Here is a 2104-nt window from a genome sequence, read left to right on the forward strand (position 1 = left end):
CTGGACCTGTGCTGGCATGGTCAGGACCCTGTGCTTCCTCAGATGTGGGCAGCCCCTTGCTTCTCAGGAGGTGGGAGCAGCCACCCCCACCAGACCTCGGGCCTTTTCCCTGAGCTCCCAGGACTGTGGGAGATGCCTGGGCCCTCTCCATGCCCTTGGTACCCGCTTGCCGTCCTTATGGGTCCTGTCCTTCTAGTGCCTTCTCCTGCCCTCTGTAAGGCACCTTCTAGGCCCAGCTGTGGGGCAGACAGCAGTGGCCAGGGAGGATCTGACCCCTTTGGCCGGGGCAGAGCGACAGGTGGGCTGAAAGACGAGCCACGAAACATGATCCTGTGTGCAGGGCAGAGCTGCTCTGTTTCAGCCCCTCCCGGTGTGAGCATGACTACGCAGCTTTATATAGCACTGCGGGCCCTATATAAGAGGGAGGTGGCCTCATCACAGGAGAGCACGGGGCGGCGGTGGCGCGGGAAGAGCCTGTATGCGTTGTCTGATCCGGGCCGGACACGTCCCTCCCCCGAGCAGTAGGGTCCCCGCAAGGTGGACCCACCACAGCCCCCAGGATGCCCAGCAGGACCAGCCGCTACGCCCGATACAGCCCACGACATCGGCGCCGGCGGATGCTGGCCGATCGCAGCGTGCGTTTCCCTAACGATGTCCTGTTCTTAGACCACATCCGCCAGGGTGACCTGGAGCAGGTAGGGCGCTTTATCCGGGCTCGGAAAGTCACCCTGGACACCATCCACCCCTCAGGTGAGCGCCTGTGGGGCCAGCCGAGGGTCTGAGGGGTGTTGGGGGGGAAGACCTCAGCTTTGACCCCTCCCGCCTGCCCTGCCCAGGCCTGGCCGCCCTGCACGAAGCCGTGCTCTCTGGAAACCTGGAGTGCGTGAAGCTGCTGGTCAAGTACGGAGCTGACATTCACCAGCGAGACGAGACTGGGTGGACGCCCCTGCACATCGCCTGCAGCGACGGGTACCCTGACATAGCCAGGTGAGAGGGCCAGGCCAGGGGCTTCATCCCAAATGCCCTGACCTCAGGTGGCCTCCAGGATGTGGTCTCCTGAAAGGCGGCCCTGGCAGTAGAGCTAAGAGCCCTAAGAGCTTCTAGGATCTCCTTTCTACCCTGTTGCCTTCCCTAGAACAAACGGGAAAAGTCAGCCACTGTTTCTGGAGGATAAAGTTTCTTCCTCTTCACCCTTCCTGGAAACATTTTTTTTAAAAAGGTGCACCCCAGGACTCTAGCCTGCTACCCCGGGGTTGGGGTGAACATCCTGCAGGCCGCCTTCCCCCCACCACAACCTTTGCACCCCAGGTACCTCATCTCCCTGGGGGCAGACAGAGACGCAGCCAACGACGATGGAGACCTGCCTTCAGACCTCATCGACCCAGACTTCAAGGACCTGGTGGAGCTCTTCCAAGGGACTCGGATGGACTGAGCCCAGCCCTGCCCTCCCGGGGCTCTGGCCCTCCGGAGAGAAGTTGGGTGCCCACCTCCCCCACGTACGAGGACTTGCCCCACCGGTAGGGGCGGCAGCTGGCCAGGAGCCCGTACCTGGGCACAACCCCCACCCCCCACGCTTCTGGCCTGGCTTTTTCTCCAGGTGAATTTTTTTTTATCGTGACACTTTTTACTTTTTCAATAAACGTCATTCCCCAGCCCCTGGTGGTAGCCTGATTACTGGGCACGGGGCCGTCCCGGTTCTCCCGCTTCCGGTGGTCAGTGGGCCCTGCCATCCCAGCGCCAGGCTTGGGGGTGCAGGGGGCAGCGCCAGGGAAGGGAGCCAGCGTCTCGGGGCTCCGGGGTCTGAGGTCTCTGACCCCGCCGACCCCCGACTCCCAGAACCCCAGCGTCCCCAGCCCTCAGCTCCGCTCCCCTCGGCTCTGCAGCCCCCGCTCCCGCCGCTCCCGCCGGTACCCCGCCGACCCCGGACCTAACGAAACCGGAAGCGCCCGTACCGCGGTCCCCCGGTCTCTGGCCCCGCCCCCAGCGGCCCCGCCCCCGCCCCCAGGCGCGCGCGCCGGTCACGTGACCCCCGCGCCTGCGCCTGCGCGCGCGGTGGTGGCGTCACTTCCGGCCGGGCCCCAGCTGGCGGCGGCGGCGGTGGCCG

General features: G+C 65.1%; 1 protein-coding gene across 1 annotated transcript; it reads left to right on the top strand.

The window, feature by feature from the left end:
- Nucleotides 1-560: 560 nt before the first annotated feature.
- PPP1R27 (protein phosphatase 1 regulatory subunit 27) lies at nucleotides 561-1625 on the top strand. Its single transcript, XM_049638122.1, has 3 exons — nucleotides 561-750; nucleotides 837-987; nucleotides 1309-1625. The coding sequence occupies exons 1-3, from the start codon at nucleotides 561-563 to the stop codon at nucleotides 1430-1432; spliced, it is 465 nt and encodes a 154-aa protein (XP_049494079.1). The 3' UTR covers nucleotides 1433-1625.
- The last annotated feature ends 479 nt before the right edge of the window (nucleotides 1626-2104 follow it).

This window comes from Panthera uncia, chromosome E1, assembly GCF_023721935.1.
Source record: "Panthera uncia isolate 11264 chromosome E1, Puncia_PCG_1.0, whole genome shotgun sequence".
Lineage (NCBI taxonomy): Eukaryota > Metazoa > Chordata > Mammalia > Carnivora > Felidae > Panthera > Panthera uncia.

Bases quoted from the DNA above. Each gene is read 5' to 3' on its own strand.
- PPP1R27 (XM_049638122.1), top strand. From the start codon at position 561: ATGCCCAGCAGGACCAGCCGCTACGCCCGATACAGCCCACGACATCGG. The intron at 751-836 runs GTGAGCGCCTGT...TGCCCTGCCCAG, and splicing joins GGACACCATCCACCCCTCAG to GCCTGGCCGCCCTGCACGAA. The intron at 988-1,308 runs GTGAGAGGGCCA...TTTGCACCCCAG, and splicing joins GGGTACCCTGACATAGCCAG to GTACCTCATCTCCCTGGGGG.